A 23037-nucleotide genomic window follows, 5' to 3' on the forward strand; every position below is an offset into this window, starting at 1 on the left:
CTGAAAAGGATCCAAAAAAGGCTTCTCTGGCGAACGTTTGAATGCTGCAAACATAAATGCTGCGAATAACGGACTAAAAGTTGTGTTTGCCTTCTCCACAGTCCCCCCCACTGTGCTTTTCTTGGTGTTGTGGCCTGTGATGGTTTTCACGCCATTCCAGACCTCCCTCATATTGCTCCTCTCCAACTTTTGCTCCACCTTCCTCCTGTAGGTGTCCTTTGCTTCCCTCAGGCAGCGTTTCACCTCCCGCTGTGCTGCTTTCATCTCCTCCTTCACTTTGCTCCTGAAAGCCTTCTTCTTCATGTTGAGGACAGCTTTGACTTCCTGTGTTACCCACAGTTTGTTATTAGGGTAACACCGTACCGTCTTAGCAGGGGCGACCGTGTCCACACAAAATTAGCGGCCTTATAAGAAACAGCTGCGCTTCACTACCACACGGAGGCATTTGGCAGTCTTTTCCCATCCAAGGGGGCTGAGAGCATTAGGCAGCTAAGCACTGCAGATCTCCTTAGGAAAGCTACTCATTTTAGTATTCCCCTTTAGAGAGTGGATTGTGCCATACTGCTGCTGTTTTGTCTTATGCTGTTTGTTTGTTATGTGATGCTTTTATAAAGAACAGTAACTTGGGGTGTATTTGTTTTATGTAGATCTCTTTTACTAATTTGTTTAACGTTGTATGCTTTGTTTTATTGCTTTAGTGGAGGTGCAGCCGCTTGTTGAGGGGCTAGGCACGTGAGGTGGGCATAGGTAGATTGCACCATTTAGAGTTCAGTGTGAGTGACAGTGAGGTCTGCAGTGGAGTTACATGGGTGAGTAACTGGTGGCACCCTTGGGCACTCCTCCCTGTAGGTTGTCTCCTCAAGTGGCCGGTCTCCACTATTTTGTTTAGTTATTTATTGTTTTTTTTATTAAGCTGTGATTGTTTTAGGGCATCGTGGGAGGGAGTCTGGTCATTTTAATCATCAGTTGTTAATAAAGTGTTTTAATTAACTATCCTGCCGTCTCAACCCTGCTACCTTTCTGATTTTACGATTCTATGCTTTTAGTAGTTCTTCTTAATAAATTTTGATTTGTAAAATTCATCTGTCTCCTCTCTGCTGTTAATAACGAGTCTGTAGGCTTTGGTAGCCAGTGTAACACTTACATTGGATAGAGGAATCTTTCCTGGGTGTAACTTCCTCCCCCAGGTGGCGTTGTCAACATCTTAGTTACCGTCCCCGGTTATCCGTCATTCGTGCCACCACACTACCATACAGGCCTAATTGGCAGAGAGCTGCAGAAGTCATTGTCCTTCTTAAAGGTTCTCCATACTCCACACAGCAATGCTGGAGCTTTATCAGAGTGACCATTGGGTTATTGGTCACCTCCATGACAGATGAAGCTCTTCAGCATCCACACTGTTTATGTGTTAAAAGAGAAATGGTTTCATTGTAACTAAAACCAATTCTCTACTCCTAACTTGAGAGGCACATGAGAGTACATGGTCCAGCAATAAATTCTCCAGCTTTTGTGAAGTTGTTGGGCAAATCTATGAGAAATGAATTGCTGGGAGACTGGTGACCTTATGGTAAGAATTTTTACCTTATGGTATGAAATTGTGGGTCTTTCTGTGTGGAGTTTGCATGTTCTCCTGTGATTGCGTGGAAACTCTAAATTGTCCATAGGTATGAATGTGAGTGCAACTGGTTGTCTGTGTGTTAGCTGACAGCTGGGATAGACTCCAGCTGATTTTATTTTATTCTTTATTTATTTGTATACAATTTTTTTTATTTATCCTTCTTTTCTGTGGTTTTTCTTTCTATTTGTTTTTATGTATTTAATCTTCTGTACAGCACTTTGTAAATTCTTATTTTTTTAAATTTTCAGTACCATGTTTTTGTAGATAATTTATTTATTTATTTTTATTTTTAATTTTCAGTACTGTACAGCACTTTGGTCCATTGTGGTTGTTTTGTGATTCGGAGGCTGCCTTTAATAGCCGATTACATCACAGCCAGGCGACAAAGGCTGCTCCAAATGTGACCCACAAATGCCTCCTCCTTTTACCTGGATTTGAAGGATGGTTCAGGTGTATCCTTCATGGCCCACCCTATCCCAGGATTCATAGCAGTGGATAATTTTTTGATTTAAGCTTGTTCTGCAGCTACAAGAGATAGGCACCTTGCAGTCGACGAAATCCTCTGTATGCCAGAGTTTTCTAGAGTCAAATGTGAGGCCACCTGTCCGACAGCTAAAGCTTCTCTGAAATTAGGCCATGCAACAGGATAATGACCCCAAGTACAGCAGCAAATCTACAGCATGGGAGTCCAGACCTCAACCTGACTGAAATGCTGTGTATAAAGGAATGCTTGCAAATGTCAATGAAGTTATTGCTACTCAACTACTCAATCATAAAATGGTTACAATATTGAACTAAAACAAATGCCTGAATCCTAAATTATGGATATCCTATTGTGGTGATCTAAAATGTAACACTAAATGTGATTAAAACACTAAAACTCTGGACTCCGGGGCTGAACGACCACGGGGATCACCAGCCCGAGGAAAACACACAATACACATGACTCCGTGAGAAAGACAATTCATTCTTGAATGAAGACGTTGATCAGACACATTTAAAATGTAGCCAATTGTGTTTATTATTAAATTATTAAGGAAATAGAAAGGGGGGGGGGGGGGGGGGTAAAGAAGAGGGTAAAGGAAAGGGATAGAAAGGAGAAAGAGATAGAGGAGAGAGAACCCCAACAATGCCCTCTGAGCAAGCACTGGGTGCGACAGTGGATAGGAACAACTCCCTTTAAAGGAAGAAACCTATGACAGAACCAGGCTCTAGAGGGGGCAGTCAACTGTCGGGACTGGTTGGGGGGTGAGGGTGAAAGAGAGGGGTGGGGGGTGGGGGGGGGATAGGTGTTAGGAGAGAAAGGGAGAGGACAGGAGAGGTGAAAATTACGATGCAACGGTGGAGGAGGAAGACGGGGTCACATCAGCAGAAGAAAAAGTAGAAAAAGTAGAAAAAGCAGGAGTGCTCTTCCTCCAGAAGAACCGGAAGCGTTTTTTCTTCTTTTCCATGATCTTTTCCACGAGCACTTTTTTCTCTAGGATGAGGGTTGTTAACTCATCAATTGTTTGTGTATTTTCCTTCTCAAGTTTCCTGCATGTTGTCTCCACTTCTTCTAATTTGGCTTGTTTGTCTTCGAGCCTTTCTTTCAGTTCTTTACATTTGGCCTCCTGCATAAGCTTTGCCTCGTGCATCTCTGTATAACTCTGTTGTAATTTGTTGTGTGTGTCTTGTAGCTGCTGACTTCTCTCGAGTTCTTGAAGTGTACACTGCAGGTCTTTGTTTGTTTTCTCTAGTTGCTGCTTTAACATCTGCACCTCAGTGTTTTTGCACTTCAAGTTGTTGGAAAGTTTCTCCAGTTCTGTGTTTTTTCTCAGCATGTCACTGAGCTTACTCTGCATCTCTGAGCATTGTTTTTGCACTTTTTTCTTTTCCCCCTCCAGCTCAGTTGTTTTGGAGTTCAGTTTGTTATAACGGTCTTGCAGCTGTTGGTTTTTCCTCTCAAAGTCCTGGAGAATTTGTTTTTCTTCTTTCTGCTTTATTTCCCGTTGTTCTTTGTCTTGTAGGAAATCCTTATTTCTTTGCACTGTTTTATCAAGCTTTATTTTCAGCGCGGTGTATTTTTCCTCCACGCCTTCAAGCTTGGAGTCCATTTGTTTCTGTTTAATTTCTAGTTGCTTTTTTTCTTGAAGCAACTCTTTATTTTTGTTCAGTGTTTTATCAAGCTTTGCCTGAAGCCCTTTGTACTTTTCCTCCATGCCTTGCAGTTTGCGCTGCTTTATGTCCATTTGTTCTTTTTCTTGGAGGAGTTCTTGATTTTTTTGCAGAGCTTCATCAAGCTTTATTTGCAAGGCTTCCTTGTGTTTCTCGCTGTCCTGAAGCTTGCAATCCGTATCCTCCTTTTTCATGGTCTGTTGCGCTTTCTTTTGAAGAAACTCAACCCTTCCTTTCAGCACTTTTTGATTTATCTCAGTGCCTTGGAGTTTTATGACCAGTTGTTTCTTCTCTTGGAGGAGTTCTTGATTTTTTTGCAGAGCTTCATCAAGCTTTACTTGCAGCTCCTGAATCTTTTTGTCCTTGTCTTTCTCGTTTTTCTTCTGTTGGAGGATTTCTTCTGTTGGTTTTTCTTGTACTTTATTAAGCTTTGCTTGGAGCTCAAAGTTCTTTCCCCGCATGTCTAGGAGTTCCATTTCTTTCTCCTTTTGAATATCTTCCTTATCAAGAAGCTGCTTGAACAGTCTGTCTACTTCAGCGGTCCTTCTCTCACAGTGCTCTCTCAGTAAGATAATCTCCGCTCGTTGTTTAAAAAAACTTTCCCAGACGTAACTGGTGTACTCTGGCTGGGGCGGCTGTCGCGTATTGTGATTGTTCATGAGATTTTCCTCATGCATTTCTTCCGAGCACATCTTCTGCAGTTGAGTATTGTCTTCTCGATTGCAAAGAGGAGCGCTGGGCTTTACGTTTTCTCTTTTTTTCTGTTTTCTTGGAGACATGTCGGAATCTGTTAACACTGACTCTGAAAAGGATCCAAAAAAGGCTTCTCTGGCGAACGTTTGAATGCTGCACACATAAATGCTGCGAATAACGGACTAAAAGTTGTTGCGTCTCACCCCTATTTAAGGGTTTTAGGATCAAAGGATCAACGGATCACAGTGGTGGTAAGATTCTAAATGTGTGCGACATCACAATTCTGGAAGCCAATGAGGTGGTCACATGACATTTGTGAGAGGGCATTCTTTACTTGGACAAATTATCAATGAGCGTGATGTCACGGGGGTGGGCGTGGAAAGGATTTTGGCCCGATCCGCCATTTTGGGGGTCTAAGTGAAAAAGGAGCGAAAGCATAGCCATGGTTCGTTCTTGCTGTGTGGTCGGTTGCAATGTTCGATCGCACGACCGGCAAGAGAATAAGCTTGAAAAGGGTTTGTCTTTTCATTCTTTCCCAACCTGGAAGCGACATGAGGCAGCTCATGTATCGATGTTAGCAAACGAAGGCGTCTAGCCTGGATAGCAGCTGTGAGACGAGCTGATATCCAGTTCTCTTCCATCTCCAAATATCTGTTGGTGCTCCAGACATTTTCATTCCGGTAAGTTCTAAATATGTTCATATCACTCTTTATAGCCTATTAGTTTTATTTTCGATGCGCTCTGAGCTCATAGCAAATCAGAACAAACATCCTACTGAGTGATTTTGCAGAACTACCTTCTATTTATAGAGTTGCTAATTATTTGGCATTATTGCAGCAAACCAGCCTATGAAATGGATGAAACATCGTGACTGGGTTCCAGCGCTACACAAGGGACCTGCTTCAAACATACCACCATGCCAATCAGATTACTTCTTCCATGTGAGGGTGAAGAGGTGACCCTTCTGGATAAGATGGTGAAGGTTTGCTGCGTTTGGTGAACAGTGTGATAATAAGACCAGGGAAAAATGAAACCTGCTCCTGTTAAATATTCTTAAGTCTTTTGCTGTATAAATAGCGGTATTTTTTTCAAAAGATACAGTAAATAAAGTAATGTTAGTAGTGGGTGATATCATGTAAACACTATCATGATTTTATGTTAACATTTTGTCATTTGTAAACTATAAATGATGGATTCTACACTGTAACGGATGTGATGTTCTATAAAGTGGTTTTAATTTAAAAAAAAAAAAAGAGGCAAAAATTAGTTTGTTTCTTTATTCAACTTTTGAACAGTGGGACTCAGTCAGTACATATTCAGTAAATGCAAATTATTTACACGGCAGTGCACTACAGGCATAAATCTAGACCCCTAGATAAAACATTAAGCATTATAGCAGTGACAACTCCTCCACAGTAGCAGGTGGGATTTTTCTGTTTTGAGGACGGCTCCTTTTACCTGTCACTACGGATGGTCTGTTTATGTTTTGATCAAGAGCCTTTTTTTGGGCAGCTGAAGAGGAGAAGTCTATCTTATGGCCAACCTCTGGCTGTATCTTGGTCACATTACCCAGCAAAACCCAGTATGCAGGTTCATCTGTAACAGTCCTTGTGCCACAGATCAACACTGTTGCTTCTACTTTAAACAGAAGAGCAGTGACGTGGCTGCAGGTCTCCGGGACTCCGGCCATACAGCTGCAGTGGGCGGCTTCAACCTTCCCTGTGATGCTCACAGTGACCCGTGGCTGCAATGCTGGTTCATTCAGTCTTTGAGAGTGCAGGACCTGAAACACACACAAAGTTCATTTAAAGACAAGAACTATGAGCCAAGGCCGACATAAATGTGTTTTATCTACTTTATCATAAATGTAACAAAGTGTTTAGAAAGTTAGCACATACATGTAATTTTTCATTTCTTTATGTGTCCATCTATAGAACGCTGCATGTTATAGTGTAAATCTGCCTGTTCTCTGTCAGAAACCTGCCTGCAGAAAATGAACCTAAAGTATGTAATGCAAGGATGTCATCACTTTAGAGATGGAGAAAGCATAAAGTGACAATTATGAATCACTTAATATGATGAGGAGATTCTGCAGGTCATTGATCAATGTATAAAACTAAAATAAAATGTATTTTTAGTGACACAAGATACAAATATGGAAGCAAGATGTATAATTAGAATTATTTATAATAAACATTAATAAATCATTGCAATTTCTTTAACCATAGAGAATGACTAAATCCTTCAGGACAATGTCACATCAATGCACTGAACTCACTATGTTATCCACCTAACAGCCTCCACATGTTCTCACTGTAATTTCCCCTCATGAATGAATTTATGCTGCACTAATGTGAATGTTTGCAGGGAAATCAAACGCATTTCACACGCAGTACTCGAGCTGACTTACCTTTGTTTGAATGACGACTTGTACGGCGCAGATTCCACAGATAAGGTACGAAATATATCAGGCTACGTCAATAGCGGTTGGTCTTCTACTCCACGGCCGTATTTCATACGGGTCCACATTTCCAATGCGCGCTATTTTCTGCAAGTACAGCTGCTTCGCCTCTGAACCCAATCGGTCTCTATACAGTCCATTCTCTTTTGAGCTGCTTTTAAGCATCTTGTAATCGTCGTTCCAACACAGTGTGTTTGTTTTGATTCGTAGACCCCGAAAATGGTGCCGCGCTCCCACAATGCATTGCGACGTGACGTCAACTCCAAAGCCCTATACCAGTAACAATGGTGACAGTATAATTGTTTATTGTGCTGAACAATAAACAATTATATGTGTCCAGTATGTTGGCTGATTTTCTTTTACTTTTTGCATATGAAAATAAAAGCTGGGCTGATTTTAACACCATTACAAGAAGTGTTGTTAATTATTCTTTTTGAATCATAATCAGGTTACCACAAATTGTTTTTTAATTTACTAGAACTTGAAATGTTTGTCAGTGGGTAAACAATTCATAATGCAAAGTCAGAAACATCAAGTTATTCTTAGTACTGCATACTTGCAATACATAAGTTGTCCTAACAGTCATGTAGGGCATCCGTAGTTCAGGGGGTCGGGAAGCTCATCTTGTAACTGGAAGGTTGCCGGTTTGATCCCCAGCTCTGTCTGTCTTGGTCGTTGTGTCCTTGGGCAAGACACTTCACCTACCGCCTACTGATGATGGCGCGATATGGCAGCCTCGCTTCTGTCAGTCTGTCCCAGGTCAGCTGTGGCAACAACTGTGGCTTGCCTCCACCAGTGTGTGAATGTGAGAGTGAAGGAATAGTGGAATTGTAAATTGCTTTGAGCGTTGGGCAGCTGTCGCTAGCTAAATCCATTTTCCCACAGCTTTATCAGTCACAGTGTTGTGATGTGGAAGGAGAAATATCAAACCACACTCTCACCAGACCTAATATCCTGAATTACCACTAAGCATCACCTACCAGCTCAACTGGTGTACACGTCATGGAAAAAAAACAAGAGAATGTGTGATGTGTTTTTTCCCCAACCCATGCTAGAATTGTTTTTCAAGGCTGCGACAGAGAAATATGTGAAATGCTTGCAATAACAGGCCCTTTTTTCATTCTCCAACACCAAATCCTGAGAAACATTTGCAACTATACGGCACTAAGTGTCCTGCACTTAAACATTCGTCTAATACCACGTACACATATACACATACTGTCCCTCAAGAAGACATTGAGGAAAAAATAAAGAATAACATTGAGACTTAAACTTTGCCTTAAAGAATTTGGTATGACCACCTATATTCTTCAACACAGCCTGGATTCTCTTGAATGAATCATCTGTAGTCAATGTCAAAAGAAAAACGTAGAAAATTCTTCAGAAAGCCCGCAGGACTATTGCTCAAGCGCACTTTCAAAATATGATAAAAGCCCAGCTCGTTGGAAGCAAAATATGAAGAAACGAGGGATAACTCAAGAGCGATTGCCCGAGACTATATGGAAGATGAGTTAAATGAGCGCTAAGAGGGAGAGAGAGTCAAACAACAAGGAAAAATCAAATGACATTTATTATTGATGCATTGTTTCTTTTTTGATAAGCAAATTATCTGTTTTTCTTTCAGTCTAAAGAAACTTTACAATATAAAGAAACATACAAAGAACATCTTTATTACCTACACAAGACACCTAAGTCCCTAAGACAAGATTCTGAACTATCCTACCATGAAATACAAAGCAAACCCAAGAGACAGACTGCTTCATATTGAATACTGCCGTGTCATCAGAAAGGACCGTGAACGGTACAGGAGAATCGCTAAACGCCCTTACCCCGATTCCCCACCCCTCCCCGTCTCAATACAACCCCCCCGCCCGACCAGCAAATCTTCCTAATGGTACAGTATTATACATCACAATAGAAGTACAGAGATGGCCGACGATCGATATACACAGAGGACTGAGAGAGGATCAGTGAGAGAGCTTCAAACTATACAACGCTATTACAGGAGCGAATAGCAAAGGACACAGTTTTCCCCATAAGTATTACATTTTGATCTTCTTAATTTAAAATGAGGTTTCCTTAAGTATTTTTTCCTTTTTAAAAGTTTCTTAAATTGATAAAAATCCTTCATATTAAAAACTGCAATATGAGGTCACATGTTTTTTTTTGTGAGAAGATGCCCTTTTTTGTCATTTTTCTGGAAAAACTATTCACACGATTTTTCAAAACCAAAACAGAGGAGTGGAGGGCAGAGCGAGGACGCCGCGGCTCTTTGCTCCTCTCTGTCCCGTCCTCCCCGCCACGCACGCCTTTAGCGTACGGTCTGCATTAAGCGTGTCAATGTATTCTATACATTTAGCCATGTTTACTGTATTCTAGAAATTTAGCCACATGAGCCAAATAGTCAGTGCATCCTTTCACTATGAAAAACATGGACAGATCTATTTATAATTTACTTTCAGCTGTATTCATTGGTAGTGACTGACATATCAAAACATGTCAATGATATCAAAATGCATTATACAGTATTTACAAAAAGGGAAATCAAAGGGTGAGGGGTGTGGAAGGAGGGGGGAGGGGTGCGGGAGGCGTGTGTCACTACATAGGAGGAACACCGGACTGAGTGATTTCCAGGCCACCGACGGCCAGACCCTGGAAATGTCCCTGTTTAACGCTGTGTACAAACTGTTCACATTGATATCAGGAAATTGAGAAGTACATCACCACCACCCATAGAGGCAACGCTGGTTGCTCAGTTGTCGTTGGTTTGAAAACAGCTGCGAAGCAACTGAAAGAAACAGTTTACCCTCTGAACCGGTGACCGCGAGCGTTCATCAGAAACAAATTAAATAGCGTACTGTGTGACATTGACGTTTCTGTGTGCAGATTCTATGGGCTTTATTTTTTTTAATCAATTTCATACATTTGAAATTAAAAACAAAAACAAAATGGAAACTTATTGATTGCAAGTAATCCTCTTCTTTAGATGGTTTACGATCAACTCCCATCATCAGCGCTCCCACGGGTCCGTTATCCCGCACATGTGGGACTCACTGATGGGAACTCCACAGAGGCAGGTATTTAACCCACAGTTAAGAAGGTGGACCCAGCAGGATTTGTGATTTCAACCCAAACGAGTGTCTCCCACATTTGCTTCCAGCCCAAAAGGAGTTGCTGGATGGACCAGAATGAATCCTGGGAGGAGAAAAGGGGCCACTTGGAGTCCATAAAAACAGTGAAATCAAACAAAGCAAGAGGATGAAGGGTAGGGAAACACGTTCCAGGAGTCACAGACGACTTGTAAATAACAAATAATTAAAACAAAAGATAGAAAAGAAAACACAGTACAAGCTAAATATGTTACATTTACAGAAAAGACCCAATCCGTAGAGGAGACGAGTGGATTCACAAAATTTCTGAATTAAAAATGGCACCTGACAATCACGTCAGGGTGTCATCAGAGCCATTTTCTACCAGCAAAAGAGCAGGAAGCTAGGAGAAGGGTTACTTTTTAAGACAGTACAGTTAGACGTGTGATCGTCAGGTGCATCTACAGACACACTGTACCTGATAACACAACTCGGTTACCCAGATACTCTTCCCGTGAAGTTTGGGGAACACATTTAGGAGACAAACATTAAAGGAGGTTTGTGACGCGAGGCTGACGGTGGCAGAAACGAGACAAACAACAAATCAAATCACGTAAACAGAAAATCATTGTGCATTTTTCGAGCGTGTGCTTATTCTGTCACCGTCGCTGCTGCTGCTGAGAGAAAATGTGCCCTTTACAGGAAATCATAACTACATTAGTCAAACGATATCAATTATGAAAATTAGAACAATAATATCAGCAACAACAAAAAATACAAACACTGAATGAAAACCGTTCTCGCCCCAAAATGACATCATCAGTTCATCTTTTTTAACCAATCCTGTCACAGGAGCAGAGCTTTTGAAATGAGGGCTCTCGGCCCCGGGTCGGAGGACTGCTGCGCGCCCTCGTCAGTTTTAATCAGCTTGATGTGAGAACAGGGTGATGGCGGGGCGGAGCTGAATGCGGAGGGGCGTCTCGATTGGGCCTGGACGTCACCCACTAGGGCAGGTTTCGGATGCGAGAAAGACACGCTTGGGGCAGGTTCGCGGTCTCACGGCGCTCGGACCCTCGACGGGGCGAAGACGAGATCCTTCCTGCTGCTCGGAGGCCTTTTCATGTTCTTACACCCAGTTTGGAGGTGTTGGTGGGATGGGGGGCCTTGAGGCGAATCCTGCTTTCCAGGGGAATCCCCAGGGGCTGTGTGGCACAGCACACCATCCACGAATAGGAGGAAGAGGAGGAGGGTAATGCAAGACGCATCAGGGTGGACGGGAAAGGGAGGTTGAGATAAAGGGAGATGAAAAAGTAAAATAAAATAAAAGATTAAAAAAAAAAAAAATCACACACTCATCGTCATGTTGGGTGAATACTGTAAAGAGAGAGAAAAAGAGAGCAAGGGAGAAAAGATAAGCTAATACTATATTTAACTTGTTCCACTATCCAGTTTAATATAAAAGCAGTTCAGCTACTTAAACTAAATGCCATGTCAAGTCCACCAGCCTTCAGCAGCAAACAGTACACAAAGCTCCTTTTAGTTTATTCTGTATGTCAGTGAACTCAGCAAGCAGAGCGAAGCCCAGCCCAGAGAGAAAATGTGAGGGAATTTCAGATCACAGTGACGGTACAGTCTGACATTAATCACGCTACGGCAATCGCTCCATGCACCAGAGAAGGCATGATGTGTGTTATTGTCCATGCTTGTGTGTGTGCATGCTGTGTTTCTGCGAGAGAGTCGGACAAAGCTGGGAACATGGGGCGTGACACGAAGGACTGTGCAGGGGGCAGATTTCCAAACCGTGGAGACTTTTGTGTGCAAAACAACACAGTGTTAATTTAGCTCTCATCATCGTAAAGCAAGGCAGCACTACAAGGTTTCCTGACAGCTAACTCACAAGTTCACAGGAGACTGTGATTAACATGCACGGATCAGTAAAAATACAATAAAACTAATAAAACTAACAAACACCAGCAGCAGGATATGGATCATCTGTGACATCTGAACACAGATTTGAACTGAGCAATGAGGAAATGAAAGGTTTTCATTGCTCCGTCTCTTAATGTTAACAAAAATAAGCCAACTAAGTCCAGTCTAAGCTACGTCTAAGCTTGTAGTAACACTGAGGCCCTCCATATTTAAAAATCACAGCTCTCAGCTCAGCCACATATCTGCACCGAGGTGAGATTTCACGCTGACAGAAGATTTTTGTGCTGTTACACTCTCCACCCTGAGTTTTCATAGTAAAACATCTTCAAAGCTCTCAGTCTGTTAACATAATGATGTTCTGGATCAAAAGGAGTCGTTTCACGTGACTGTCATGTCTTAATTTTGAAAAACGTCTCACTTCAGTCTGGTGGTAAATGAGTCCTGCCTGAGACGGCAGGGGACTTGCCAGCTTTCTAAAATGGATCACTTCAGACCTCCATCTATATTTGTCTTCAGAAAACCATCCCCCAGGTCGCCGTGGACAGCTACGATCATCTAACGTGGAGGGCGTGAGTGAGTCTCATCCCGGCGGGAATCTGTGTCAAACACTTTGAGGGTTTTTTTTGTGTGTCGTACGACACGGTACTCACACTTTCACTTTGGAATGGGTTTAAAAAGTTGCCTGCCATCTCGCCGTCATCCCGCGGAGTGCCGGGAGGATTGTTCATGCCTGCCATATTGTTGGGAGAATTCTACAAACGTGGACGAAACGCACCAATGAGAATAAAGAACTCATACAGACGGACAAAGAGAGACACGCAGGCACGGACAGTCTTACCTTTGGCAACCCATCCATGTCACCAGAGCCTGCATTAGAAAAGGAAAAAGAAAAACAGTGTCAGTGCAGGATATCCAGAGCTAGCAGAAATTGCTTGCACTTAAACAACTAATGGCTTTTAATTAAGCTATTTGTTACACATACAGATGAGCACTAACTCAGCTGGCTTCACCAATCATGTCTCATACATCAACAGGATCAATTGGCCTAACTCACTGCCCCACTAATCAATTTTCCCTTTGCTCAATACTGAGACAACACTTCCTTGATCTGCCATTAGAGGGCAGAGTCCACCTTCTAAAAGCTTTTGAGTGTCATAAAATTCAGTGTATGGGCTCATAGCTTACTGTACCGCATCTTTAGGTACGCACCTAGTGATCCATTCATATGATGCTGATCCATAGCACCCATTCCACCCATGGGCCCATCGGGACCTGGTCCCATTGGGAACTAAAACAAAAAACAGGCACGTCAGTCATTTTTATTTCTATAGTCCAATATAATAGATCAAAAATTACCATCAGAGGGTTTTAAGACAAAACGTCTACAGCTAAATAAGGTACTGTCTCTCAGTATTATTGCAGCTTTAGGAACACAACATGTTAGCTGACTGGTTTATAAAAAAGAAAATAAATAAATATATGAAAACTGAGCCAAACGTCGATACGTACATTAGGTCTATTACCACCAGGGCCGATGGGGTTCATCATTGTGTAGATGTTTTCGCTTGAATTTGTTGAATCTACGAACAGAAGAGCAGGTGGATGCTTAGGCTCACTGTGCTTCACTCCTCCCAGCCTGGGAAGCACTTACAGGTAAACTGCCTCTTTTTATATGCAAAATCCATGAAAAATTATTGAAAGAAGTTTTGGTCCTTGAGGTAAAGAATGGGGAAAACTGAAGACACATAGGCAGCACCAAGTTTACCATTGGTGTAATAGTTTCTGCTACAGTACAGGACAAAGACCACCACCGAAGAAGAAATAGAAAAAACATCAGTTCCTCTTTCTGCCAGTCAATGCACTCGCTGCTCTCTGCAACGCACAGTCAAAGAAACCCATCTTATTCCTGTAACAAGAAGATTAGTTGTTATACGGACACCCTGGTAACTTGGCATCAACCAGTACACGCTGTGTCGCTTCTCGCGTGCGAGTCGGTCTGTTCTTAAAAGATTCAGAAGAGTGAGGTGACCTTGATCTGACATTGCAGGTAGAAATTTGTGAGCAGATAACTGAGAAAAGCACGAGAAAGATGAATGACGAGCTGAAAGACGAGGAGCAGAGATGGACAGAGCGCATGCACGGCACATGGGGTAGAGAAATCTTGCCCATTAGCGTTCCTGAATGCGGCTTTTGTTGTCGTGACTGGAGGAACGGGGCTAATTCCAGAGTGAGGTGAGCACTTTTGTGTGTGTGTGACTGCAGTGGAATATGTTTTCCTTCTCAGTGTAGGTGAGAACAGGACTGCAAAGGGCTGCCCCGCAACATATCACAATAGCGGCGTGCATATAACACAAAAAGAAGCTTTTCACGGGCCATCAGAAAGAGAACATCTACAGGACAACCGCCTGCAGCGTTTTGTTTGCAGTCAATCCTCCACAGAGACACCTTATTGATGGGTCAGACCTGAAAGGGATTAGTCAGTTGATTGTATGCCTCTGCTTCCACTCGAGTATTTTTCACTCTACGCCTTAAGTTAAAAAAAAAAAAAGTGTGACAAAGGATTTTTCATGAACATCACATTTGAGAGTTCCAACAAAAGCACATTCAGTGCAATATATATTTTCTTCCATTTTTCAGTGTTTTACACTTAAAACTCCTCCTAAAGGCTCAATTCTTCACGTATTTAGAGCCCGATCTGTCTCCCAAAGAGAAATGTGTATCTGACGGAGAACACGTTTGATGTTTCTTAGACAAACCCTCCTTCAGTGAGCACCGGATTAAAGCAGAAACCAGAAGGGAAACTGAAATGTATAACTCACCTCCAGGGCTAGGCATGATAGGAGTTCCTGGTGGGCCGCCTCCCCCCGGAGGACCCTGAGGGGTGAGAGCAAGCGAGGGAGAGAAATGAGCACCGAGTGCATCTAGACGGCAGCGCGCCTGTTAGATATCACAGCGTGACAGGTAATTTATGGCCCGTGGTCGAACACGAGTTCGTGACGGGACACTTACCACATAGTTGCCTGGAGATGAAGATGAATAAGCTATCTGTGGGGAGGAGAGACCCGGGGTGAAACACAACATGAAGCACAGTTATTGTAAATGCACTCGGTCACGTGGACGTGAAGATGTGAGAGGGTGTGACTCACTGAGTTGGTGTTGGGGTTCGGCCACGGACCTCTTCCGCCAGGACCCCTGAAATGCAGACAGGTACGAGGATAAAGGGAAGGTTTTATTATTTGTTATGTACGTGGACTCTAGAGATTATTGCAAAAGTAGAGTTCATCAGCTGACGTGCAGAAATGATCTAGAAACCTGCCTGTTCGGCTTTCTGGGAACTTTATTGAGGGAAAGGACTTTTTTATTGGAGTGACGGTCAGTCACAGGACAAGCATTGAGACTCCGAAACAGAAGACGACTTGTTGTTTTTTTTAGTGCCACGTTTACTCTTTGGGGTTGAAAGTTCATTGACTGTTTCTGTGCAGCCACACTAACGTGGATCACACCTTCCTGGAGAATTATCATCTCCAATCTGCCTTTCGTCGAAAGAAACTCTATGAAAGAAAAGGTGTCTGAGCTACATGTTTCTGCTCCACGAAATAATTCCATTTTTGCAAAGTTTCTATTTGGCATCGGTAAATACCACAGCACAGAGACTGTTCTTTTGAAGGTCACCAGCGATCTCCCAGTGGCTTCTGAGCAGGCATGTGCTCTTTATCTGGCACCGCTGGACTCGAGCGCAGCATTGGACACAATTGATCACAGTACTTTTTACAAACTCTGGTGCCTTGTGGGTGTCTGGCTCAGCTTTATAATGATTTTCACATTATCTCTCAAACAGGCTGCACCTATCAATAACTACTATGTCTCTTTATCCACACTCAAAGCACGGTGTGGCTCGGGGCTCATTTGTAGCTGCAGTATGATTTTACATACTTCCCCCGGGTCACAGCATTCGTGGTTACTGGATTTCTTTCCGTAATTTTACTGATGACACTCTGTTGTACTTCCCTCTTAGGCCCAGTGACCCTGAAGTGCAGATGCCCTGTAACCCTATACACCACTATTTTATTTAATTCTTCTCATTTGAAATTTCTTTGCCATATGCGCCGGTGCCTAGCCTGAGACCCATTGTGTCAGGGTCAGAGTAAAGCCAGGATACAAGGCCTCTGATGTCGGTGACATCTTTAAAGTCTGCGTTTATCGGAGAGCTTATCCTGACCTTCTACTTTTACCTTAAACCAGTGTAAGTCTTTATATCTCTTTTCAGTGTCTTTTTTCTGCCTGATGGTTCTGTGGGATGTTTCTTCTTCCCTCATCTGTCACCAAGCTGGTTTGAGATGATATTTGGGGTTTCTGATATATTACTACTATTTTTGCCCGTTATTTAGATGATGTAAACATTATCATATAGAAGTATATACAGAATTTACAGCCATAAAAAGAAAAACAGTCCACTAACATGTTCATGCCGGGCATCCCTGGCCCCATGGAGTTTGGAGGAGGCCTCATCCCTCCGCCATAGTTCTGCACAAAGAGATGAACACACAGTCAGCACAGAGCCTCGCACCTGCTCTGTGTAAAGGTTTGAATCTTAATGAAGGTCAGCGACGATCATGTCTCCCACTAACTAGTGTTTAATTATGTGGATGTATGAGCTGTGTGTGGGCTGCGCGTGAAAGAGGACAGCTGTGTGTGGAAGAGCCTGCGCACTCTGCACATGTTGTGAGTCTCTGTATACAGTAAGTGTCTCTATGTGTGCGTGCCCTCCCGCGTGTTTGCGTGTATGTTTTCATCACTGCCCAGTGGGCTGCTTTGGCTGGCGCTACACGTGTGTCTTTGGACACGTGTGTTTGTGTGTATGACTGAGTGAGTGAGTAGGGGGGCAGGCCAGAGAGCAGCTCCACTCAGAGGAAGAGTTTTGTTCAGCAGACGATTACACTTGTCGAGCAGATGCCACACCAGCTGCTGGTACGCTCACTGCCAAAGTCACCGAGCCAGGGTGGCACAGAGAGGGGACGAAGGGCACGGGGAGAGAGTGTGCGCGTGTGTGTGTGCGCGCGGTGGCTGGGTGCAGAATGAAGCAGCTGTCTTGTAATGGTAATTCAAAAGGACGCTGCTGTTTAAGCATCTTATGTATTAGAAAAAACAACATTAACACAAATTAAAGTGATAAAAGGAAACCGACAGCACCGTCTTTGGCACCACTTTTTAAAAAATATGTGTTGGTGGTGAGTTGCTCATAGTGTCTCTCTAGGTGGGAGTCAGCAAGTAGGATTTAACATGTAGAACTGGCGTTAGCAGTGGGTGGGCTCTGGTCGCAGCCAAGATCGGCGTCAGAGCGCTTCTAACATTTAAAGGCAAAGTTAAGAGATTGGCGGAACCAAAATTCCTGCTTAGCAAAGGAGAAGGATTATCTGCATGCTGTTTATAGGTTGCTGCTTTGACATTATAGCTGTTTTTTATGGAAGCCCCTAATGAAGGGCAACCAAACACAGAGTTTGCTCATAAACTAAAGACCAGGCACCAAACCTGGCTGTGTGGCAGCTGCTGAGTGGGAGTGCAGTGGGCTGGTGGAGCTGAAGGACACTATCCACTGTCGTGACTTGCTTTAGTAACGCGGCCCTTTGTGTTTTACTCTATATGACTAATTTGGTCGTTTGTGTAAAAAAACACTGGTGGTTTACCTGTGGGCCCATGCCTGCCATGCCTCGGGGGGGATTCATTCTCATTGGACCGCCCATGTTTGGATGTCCTGTGATAAAACACAGAGTGTTGGCATGGCAGCACCACTTGGATCAATAACAAATCCATACAGGAGGAAGAAAGAAGATTCTCATTTAGAAGCCAATATAAAGTTTCTCTGCAAAACAGCACACTATGGCCGTCAGTACCTTGAGGTCGGGTGGGGTCCAGGCTGTTTGGAAGGAGAGGCTGTGACCCGGGGATGCTCCCAGGAGGCTGATTTGGCATACGGAGGGAGGGCCTTGGGCCACCTGGGTACCGTGGAGACATGAATGGCTGCAGAAAGGACAAGCGAAGAAACAAAAACAACTTTATTCCAGGTGATGGCAAACATAAGGCCTGGGGGCCAGAAGTGGTCAGTCAAAAACTCATATCCGGCCCGCCGGACAGCTTTGGAAAATGTGAAAGATGCCATACGTTTTGGAATTTTAACTGTATTTTCAGATATTTTACAGCTTTTCCTTCTCCATGGCCACTCATACTAAACCAAAGTAAATAAACAATGAAATGGCAGTTTTTTTGCTTTTTACTATACAAATTCAGGATTAAGGATCTGGCCCAATTCAGAACAAAATGGGCTCTACGTGGCCCACAATATGAAATAATAATGATCAGAAGCCAAAACACTAACACACATGTACATTTCTTGACTGAGAGTCCTTCAAATATGTTTGTGCTAATGACAACACAAAGCTAGGGTTATGCCCCAAAACACAAAGAAGCCACAGTGCAGTTAGTGCAGAATGTGGCTTCAGTTTAATGAAATCAGCATCTAAAGAAAAGCAATTTAAAGCGACTGGCACGATTAGATATTAACATAATGTATCAAGTAAATAAAACAAACATAAGGTAATCATAAGGATATTATGACAATATTTATTTATAGCAGGGCTTGTAAAACGACTGCAGCGGGAGTCATTAAACACACGACGGAAATTAAATTGAGATAAAACGATAGAAAGCGCTGCACATATTAAAAATACACAAAACATCACAGTACACATGTCTCAGCATGCCACTGTCATTACCAGCTTAGCGAACATCAGATTCTGCTTTTAAAACACTGCATCCATAAATCACAGTGTATGCTGCCTTTTGGTGCTTCTGATTGAGAACTAATAAACACAGATCTCTATAAAAAATTTAAATGATGTTATGATAATAATATCATTTCAACCAGCTTCTATTAGTCTCTCAAAACGTGTACAAATGTGCTCTCCGGAAGCAAGAATACTTCCATGTAAAATAGATTAGTCATATGTTTCCCCTCGGGTGAGAGCCAAACTGTTCTTGACAAGTGACACTTTGAAATGACATAAGGCACAAGATGATTAGCAAACCTGACTCTCTATAGCTGACCTTCTCATGTTTGAGGCTTTATCTTTGGACGTCAACAGGGGGAGCTATTGCGCTGAAGAACAATGTGCATGCTGTATTTTTGTTCTGTTTCCAAGTAAGGTGGGGCTTGTTGTTAAGTTTTGGAAAGTAAGACCTCAGGTGATGAATGCCATTAGGATAAAGGTAAAGGGGGAGTTAGGAAGATGGGGAAAAAAGGCATGCAGGACAGAAATCTGGACCAGAAGAACAATACAAGGACAATAATGTTGCAGCGGGTGGGGGGCATTTACATCACACGGCTGGATGAAAGCAGTAGTTCTACACCCCGTCTCTGTTTCTGTGCCACTCGGTGGTGGACATTTTACTACCGACCTCGCATACGCAGGCAGTCTAGCTACAAAGATTCTGCCTGGATTGCGTGATTCATACCAGAAACCTAAGACACGTTCACTATGTTTCAGCAGAGAGGGGACAAGACAAGGCTGGCCGGGACATGCATTACAGAGCCGGCGCACAACTAGTGAATAATGTAAAACACCAGAGACAGATGGTTTTCAGAATTACCTTTGAGAATACGCTGCTACAACTACAAATATCCACGCCGGGTGGACCACATTTCGATATTAGACGATAAGAATTAATTCAAAAGTCAGTCCAACTATTTTAGTATCAAGAGGAAACGTGCAGATTTGAATGCTGATTGGGTAAGACTTGGGTGTTTTGGTCACGGAGCATGAGCCGCATGATGTTTGTATCATCGTCTTATCACAGAGATAAGCACACACAACACAAATACAGCATGAGACTGCATTTCAATTATAATTATGTACTACATGTTTTGTGTGTCGCCGTGTGTGTGTGTGGTTGGAGCAAGTGGAAGATGAGTTATATAATAACAATTAGTCCTCGAAGTGAGAACCGACTCACTACCGTTTTCATTTGTACCCTCGTCACCTAAGTCGGCTTTCTCTTCGGCTCCTCTTCTCTCCTCCTTTGACCGTGTTGTGGTGGGTTTGTGCATGAAGAGCTGCACAATGTCAGGCTGTGCTGCAATATTAATGGTCTATTGATGGACTACGGGATGGTGAGTGCTGGGCTGAGGAAGAGAGGAGGCCCTCCAGATGCACCTCCGCTCTTTACAGCTGGGCCAACACAGCTAAATTATTCATCCAATCCACCATTGTGGATGCTGCCCGTCCTGCCTGTTAGCACGAGGGACCTGTGTGCTGTTTGTACACTTTTCACTGTTATTTGAGCGAGTGAGCGAGTGGAATCAAGGACAGGCTCAAGAAGGAACCTACAAGCAAAGTGACAGACTGGATAAATGTTTGGTTCTTACCTGTCCATGAGGTCCCATCATGGGATTAGTGGGGTTATGTGGAGGAGGCTGCGTGTGAGGTGAAGGCTGAGATCCTGGGGGACCCTGGTGAAGAACAGATTTAAAGTTGTTTTTAAAAAACGAGCTTCAAGAATGTAATGAATGCAAATCTTTCTGGGGAAACATTATTAGCGCAATCAACCTTCAATAAATCACTTTTAATGTGAGTACTGCAGTTATAGGTTTGGTTTAGTTTTGCTTGGCCAGATTTTAGGAAATCTATTAGCGGCACTCCATCAGGGCAAGCAAGGCAAGCAGTGCTTGAACAGTGAAATCTAAAAGCAGAGATCAATCAAATCCTGAAACCAATCTCTCTTATTTTAAACAACTTTCTGTCTACAGCTTCTCATCTGTTTGCATCCATCTATCTACTTATCCAGGTTCAGGTCAGGAGTCTAAGCAGAGAAACTCACACTTCTGTCACTCGGGCTAACTCTTCCAGCTCATCTGGGGGAAAACCGAGGCGTTCGCAGTCCATACGACACATAGACAATCTGCTGCTGAGATCAGTTTCAATCTGCCTGTTTGTTTAGCAACTAAACAAACCCTCTGTGATTTATCATCAGATACATTTTCTCTTACTAACCACCGATACCAACAAGTGTAATTTAGAGGGGTTAGAGTGCAATGTGAAGAAGTTTAACAGGTAAGGCAGATTAGCATCTCTGAGAAATCATTTGTTTATACAGTTTATATAAAAAAACAATCAACAATGGAGGCAATCACTAAGTGGTGATTACTCATGGCCCTCATTGCTCAAGCGTTTTAATTTAATATACTAAATGCAATATACTTAGCATATAGTATTTACAACATTTAAAATTCACCCAACCTTAAACACCTACAGCAATAACATTCATATCCATCATATGGATGTTATATTAACATCCATATAACAAGTTGGGGAACATTTTTCTGCACACTAAGTACTTTTACTTTTGATACTTTATTTACCATCGCCAATAATACAGTTTGGTGTTTGCTGACATTTTTTTAATAATATTTTATTCTTGCTTTCAATAAAGGAAAATTCCTTTAGAATTCGTGGGAACTCAGCGAATCCCAAAAATTTTGATGACACTACAGACATAAGTACAATATTTTAGAATACTTCAGGGTAGGTACAGCATGCAGAGAGGTGAAGATGTCCGGGAAGAGTGCTGCAAGATGCACAGGGCTGTCAGCATGTATATAAGAATAAAGATGGCCAGGAGAAAAACTCGAAAAGGCTTTAATGTGGTCCAGTGGAAGAACATTTGTGTTTCTTCTTGAGTTTCTGGTCTCTGGTTGTCTCCCCGCTTGCCTTGCTGTAAAAGTCACTGCAGACCACTGCGTTAAATATAACTGGAGCTTTGGTATTTTGGGGGGTGTGCTTGTATATTAAAAGGCTGTAATTTCAATAAACTCTCCTGAGTCTAAAAAATGATCAACTACACAAGCACAATTTATCACTCTACTTCAATGAGATAAGCGTGTTTTATGTAGCTGATGCTAATGCTGAAGTACAGGGAAATACTTTATTTCCCGGTATGTAACATTCAGTTCAAACAGCTCTCCTGGACATTATTACGGGAAATCAGAAACACATCACCAGCACTCAGAGGAAAATGAGTATGGCATAATATCTGAAAAACACGATACTGACGGAAGACAAAGTAGTAAATGATCTGAAAGAGATGACCAAAGTTCTACTGGGACTCTAATTCTGCCTCACTTCACTTCATTGTGCACAAAGCAATCCTTTGTTAACATGCCGCTCGTATACAATAGCAAAGCCCTCTTTATCTCTTTCATCAGAGGTCAAAATGAGAAAATTTAAAATTAAAATTCACTGTAAATATGTAGAATGTCTTCACAACCATCATATTTAATCTGTTACACCAACAAAGAATGCTTCTAATAAGATCTGTCACTGACATTTTCAAAGGGCCGCATTGACTTCCATGCACAGGAATTGTTAATTGCCAGGATGGGGTCAGATCAATTCACGAAGTGGCCTGTAATCAGCATTCAATTACAGCACTGCTGCCAAAGGATAATTCAGGGTATTTTCAAACGTGGTATTATTTTTCTAAATTCTGCCATGATGACACTTGATCCGGTTTGCCAGAGTTAAAACCGTCCAAAACAGAATCAAGGGCCAAAGCAAGCTTAATTCTGGAGCTCACTTCCACTCTCCAAAGAAGTGCCAAATATTTAAACCCAATCAAACATCATTATGGCAATGAAATAGAAGAATAAATCCCCCTCTGAAAATAACTGAAATTATTCTGTCACTTAAATAAACATTGAACTGAAGACTCAATCACTGCTATGTGAACTACAGTTTCAGTTTATATTTTTAGAGCAAATGAGCTGAAACCACTCATAAGTTAATCTCTCACAGCAACGTGAGAGACGTCACGTCTCTAACGTCAACTCTGTCCTCCGCGTCTCGTACTACAGCAGCATCATCTGACTCTGGCAGCAGTCACACCGCTAGAAACCTGTTACTAGCATCAATGTGGAGAAACGGGACCACCCACCGCCAGACCAGACTTATCTGCTAGTCTGCCAGAGCTTCTGTCAAGCACTTGGCTATCAAGTAACATTACAGGTGTGTGTGTGTGTGTGTGTGTGTGTGTGTGTGTGTGTG

The 23037-nt window shown here is 42.5% G+C and overlaps 2 protein-coding genes across 3 annotated transcripts in view; both read right to left on the minus strand.

The window, feature by feature from the left end:
* Window positions 1–2939: 2939 nt before the first annotated feature.
* On the minus strand, window positions 2940–4720 carry LOC146361804 (uncharacterized). The gene has a single exon (XM_084922569.1). It carries the CDS (start codon window positions 4549–4551, stop codon window positions 2947–2949), a length of 1605 nt encoding a protein of 534 aa, XP_084778695.1. The 5' UTR covers window positions 4552–4720; the 3' UTR covers window positions 2940–2946.
* A 3758-nt stretch (window positions 4721–8478) lies between these two features.
* The window catches only part of ssbp4 (single stranded DNA binding protein 4), an 85527-nt gene continuing 70968 nt past the window's right edge, over window positions 8479–23037 (minus strand). Inside the window, exons 6-17 of one of the 2 annotated variants that reach the window (XM_084922571.1) lie at window positions 20364–20447; window positions 17836–17962; window positions 17629–17696; window positions 16404–16468; window positions 15091–15136; window positions 14954–14989; window positions 14764–14818; window positions 13454–13524; window positions 13154–13232; window positions 12783–12811; window positions 12595–12696; window positions 8479–11217 (exon numbers count right to left, since the gene is read on the minus strand). In XM_084922571.1, the coding sequence (XP_084778697.1) occupies window positions 11134–11217; window positions 12595–12696; window positions 12783–12811; window positions 13154–13232; window positions 13454–13524; window positions 14764–14818; window positions 14954–14989; window positions 15091–15136; window positions 16404–16468; window positions 17629–17696; window positions 17836–17962; window positions 20364–20447 (846 nt within the window). In that variant the 3' untranslated portion in view covers window positions 8479–11133. Of the gene's footprint in view, window positions 11390–12594; window positions 12697–12782; window positions 12812–13153; window positions 13233–13453; window positions 13525–14763; window positions 14819–14953; window positions 14990–15090; window positions 15137–16403; window positions 16469–17628; window positions 17697–17835; window positions 17963–20363; window positions 20448–23037 lie in introns of both variants that reach the window. The other variant, XM_084922570.1, reaches the window with a different exon arrangement.

This window comes from Perissodus microlepis, chromosome 23 (assembly GCF_051167445.1).
Source record: "Perissodus microlepis isolate ML-2025 ecotype Zambia chromosome 23, ASM5116744v1, whole genome shotgun sequence".
Classification (NCBI taxonomy): domain Eukaryota; kingdom Metazoa; phylum Chordata; class Actinopteri; order Cichliformes; family Cichlidae; genus Perissodus; species Perissodus microlepis.